The 3,085-nt window shown below is 42.6% G+C and overlaps 1 protein-coding gene across 1 annotated transcript; it reads left to right on the forward strand.

Moving 5' to 3' along the window:
* The first annotated feature begins 285 nt into the window (after window positions 1-285).
* Window positions 286-2,626, forward strand: LOC128724474 (uncharacterized). The gene is made up of 4 exons (XM_053818198.1): window positions 286-290; window positions 678-2,264; window positions 2,337-2,447; window positions 2,512-2,626. Exons 1-4 carry the CDS (start codon window positions 286-288, stop codon window positions 2,624-2,626), a joined length of 1,818 nt encoding a protein of 605 aa, XP_053674173.1.
* The last annotated feature ends 459 nt before the right edge of the window (window positions 2,627-3,085 follow it).

Genomic DNA, 3,085 nt, shown 5'->3' on the forward strand with positions numbered 1-3,085 from the left:
ACTAGAGTAGCGTACCAGTCCACATATTAATGAAACCATGAATAAGCTTGTGAACATTTGCATCTCCAAGTGACAAAAAATCTATCGCACGTGTCAAACGGATACACATTGCTCGCTTCAAAAGGTTGGCGTCCTTTTAAGGTCGTGGAGTGTGTTGCTGACTGTTTGTATATAAGAATCCTCTAAAGAATAATTGTTATTGACAGTGGTTGGCGATAGAAGAAAAGTGTATTTTTTCATAAGCAAGTACTTTCCTTGGATTTAAGAAACGCCATCGTTTTGTCGATGAGGTAAGTGCAATGACGATGTCAAGGTTTTCATAAATTCAATTATTCTGCGTTAGATTTGGTGATTCATTCTAGTTTATTTACGCTGTTACTCCATTACACTATTGCACCAAAGTCATGTAATCACGCTAGTTAATACCTTTATCTGTAATATTAAATTTGGCTGCACACCACTGTATACTAGCAGAGGTTACGAATGAAATGAATCATACAATGAATTATTAATTTAAATCGCCCTTTTTTAGTTTTAAAACAAGGCAATGATTTCATTCGAGTCCTTAATCGACAGGGTTCATCTTTTTTTACTTTTTAATGTTCTTCATTTTTATTGCGGAAAATTAACGGTTCATAGCGCTTACTAGTTGGTTTGTATTTTAACCCCACTTTTAGCGAATGCCTAGAAGACAGTCCCCTGTCGGACAATAGGATGGACATATCGGAAAATACAGCGTCTCACGGATCATCGCCTCCGGTTCACGTGGGCTCTCCGGACTTTTCCCCCATGCTGGAAATCGATGGCGTCGCTATGGAGCCGTCTCCTCCTATGGACCGGCACGACTCAGACTCCGAACTCGGAAACGGGGTAGAATCCCATTGTCATAGTAATAGTGCAGCGAAAGGCGCGACAACGGAATCGATTGAAATTCATAAGCTGGCGATTACCAACGTGCCGTCGCCCGTCAGTACGGCGGCAGTGTCATCCCGGCTAACATCATCGTCCACCGTATTGACGCCGGTCAGCAGCCATCCGTTGATGATGTCACCTACCGGCAGTGAGTCGGATCTGTCGGAGTACATTGTGTCTGTTCAGCAAAATCGGAAATCTGCAATGCGCAACTACTACCATTATCCGGATGTAGTACCAGCAAGCGAACAGCCTTTACGGTTGGCAAGCCCGTATACGAATCGTCGTAGCAGCGATAATCAAGATAAAGGATCGATAGATAACGTTGACAACTCCAGGACTGTTACAATGACCTCCAACAGGCGAGGTAAGGTTTCTCCTGCGAAGCGGCTCCATGCTACTGTAACTAATCCCAAAGCCGGCAAGCATCATAGTAGCACTAAAGTCTCAACGGTGGTTTCTACTTCTACGCTGGATGTCATAAACAATGCCATTCATATGAGTAACGATAGCTCCCCAATTAACTGCACCTCGCAAACTCATCTAGAAGGTGGAGAAGAGATGGGATCGGATTTTTTCAGTACTGATTCGGAGGATGAACAGCATGAGGATGTATCGCTTTTTCAAGCTTCTGTTACCCCGACGTTTCAATCGGTAGCCTTACTCCCTTCACCGCCACAGTCCATTGTTCCGACATCTACAGGATTACATCCGCAGAAGCAGCAGTCCAAATCGATCTCGCCACGGCTACATCAGCGCCGTAAAGTTCCACTGCCAAGTGATCTATTAGTCGACGATGTTAGTTCGATGGAAGATTCGCTCTCCAACCAAAGTGTTGATGAACTGCAGCAGAATCTTGTTTCGCTTAGCCCATCTTCCTCGATTCTGGACGACAACGGGTTCAATGTAGATATCGATGAGGATTTCCTTGACCTTCCCGGTACACCGAAAGCAACCGGATCCGTAGATTCATCACAGGATGTTGCTCTTGTCCATTCTGCTGTTTTGCCGCAATACTCGGCACGAGAGGAAGCCAGAGATATACGCAACTGGCAGAAAATTACCTTGCCTGATGGCAAAACTCGCGAAATAGATATGAAAGTGATCGAACCGTACAAGTGCGTTTTATCGCATGGAGGCTACCTGCAGGCAGGTGGACACAATGCGATCGTCGTATTTAGTGCGTGCCATCTGCCAGATCGGTCGCGTGCTGACTACCATTATGTGATGAACAATCTGTTTCTTTACGTGGTAAAAACCCTCGAGCAGCTAGTGACAGAAGATTACGTACTGGTGTACCTGCATGGTGGTTCGAGTAGAGGAAACGTTCCTCCTTTTCCGTGGTTGAAAAAGTAAGCTGTAAGATAAAAGTAGCAGAAGTTTTCAGCTTAACTTAAACGTCATTTTTTCAATTGATTATCCAGGTGCTACCAGTTATTAGATCGTCGGTTGAGAAAAAGCTTGCGAAACTTGTACATGGTACATCCGACGTTCTGGCTGAAGTCTGTTGTCTGGATGGCCAGACCCTTCATTAGGTAAGCTATCATTTACTGATAAAATATCGTTTATTTTTTGTATTAACATAGTTTTGTATTTTAGCTCTAAATTTTGGCGGAAATTAATTTATGTTACTTCACTGGAAGAGCTGTACAAACTCGTACCGGTAGAAAAGGCAGCCATCCCGGACAAGGTGAAAAATTATAATGCTCGGTAAAGTAGTCGATTCTGTATGTCTGTGTCGTCGGGTTTATTTGTGTTGTGTTTGTGAGGAACGAATGCAATATTTCTTGAAGTTTGTATTGTGCCGTTGGTTTCTTCAAAATATGCATTCGTCCTGTTGAAGTTTGGTAATCATGTCTTATTCAAGCAATAATGATTGATCTCTTTTCGATTCTATACGTTTCTAATGTGCGAGAATCGCATTCCTTTAGCCTACTTTTCTAGTCCATTTAATAATACTCTGTTGGTAGAAGAGTAAATGCAATCAAGTTGAGCTGATAGGTCTCTAGGATCCGAATCAATAAAAAGGTGCACTGAATCGATAAAAAGCAATGCTAATATTAAGAAAAAGACGACGATACGTTGCAAAAAATCTTCATAATGCAGATTTCTAAAATGAAATCTACGTAGATCGTAGTTCAACAACGTTCATAGCGTGCACATTATCTCAGGC

This window comes from Anopheles nili, chromosome 3 (genome assembly GCF_943737925.1).
Source record: "Anopheles nili chromosome 3, idAnoNiliSN_F5_01, whole genome shotgun sequence".
In the NCBI taxonomy this organism is placed as follows: domain Eukaryota; kingdom Metazoa; phylum Arthropoda; class Insecta; order Diptera; family Culicidae; genus Anopheles; species Anopheles nili.

Coding starts and splice junctions, on each gene's coding strand:
- LOC128724474 (XM_053818198.1), top strand. Junction 2,265..2,336: donor CCTTTTCCGTGGTTGAAAAA/GTAAGCTGTAAG, acceptor TTGATTATCCAG/GTGCTACCAGTTATTAGATC. Junction 2,448..2,511: donor ATGGCCAGACCCTTCATTAG/GTAAGCTATCAT, acceptor TTTGTATTTTAG/CTCTAAATTTTGGCGGAAAT.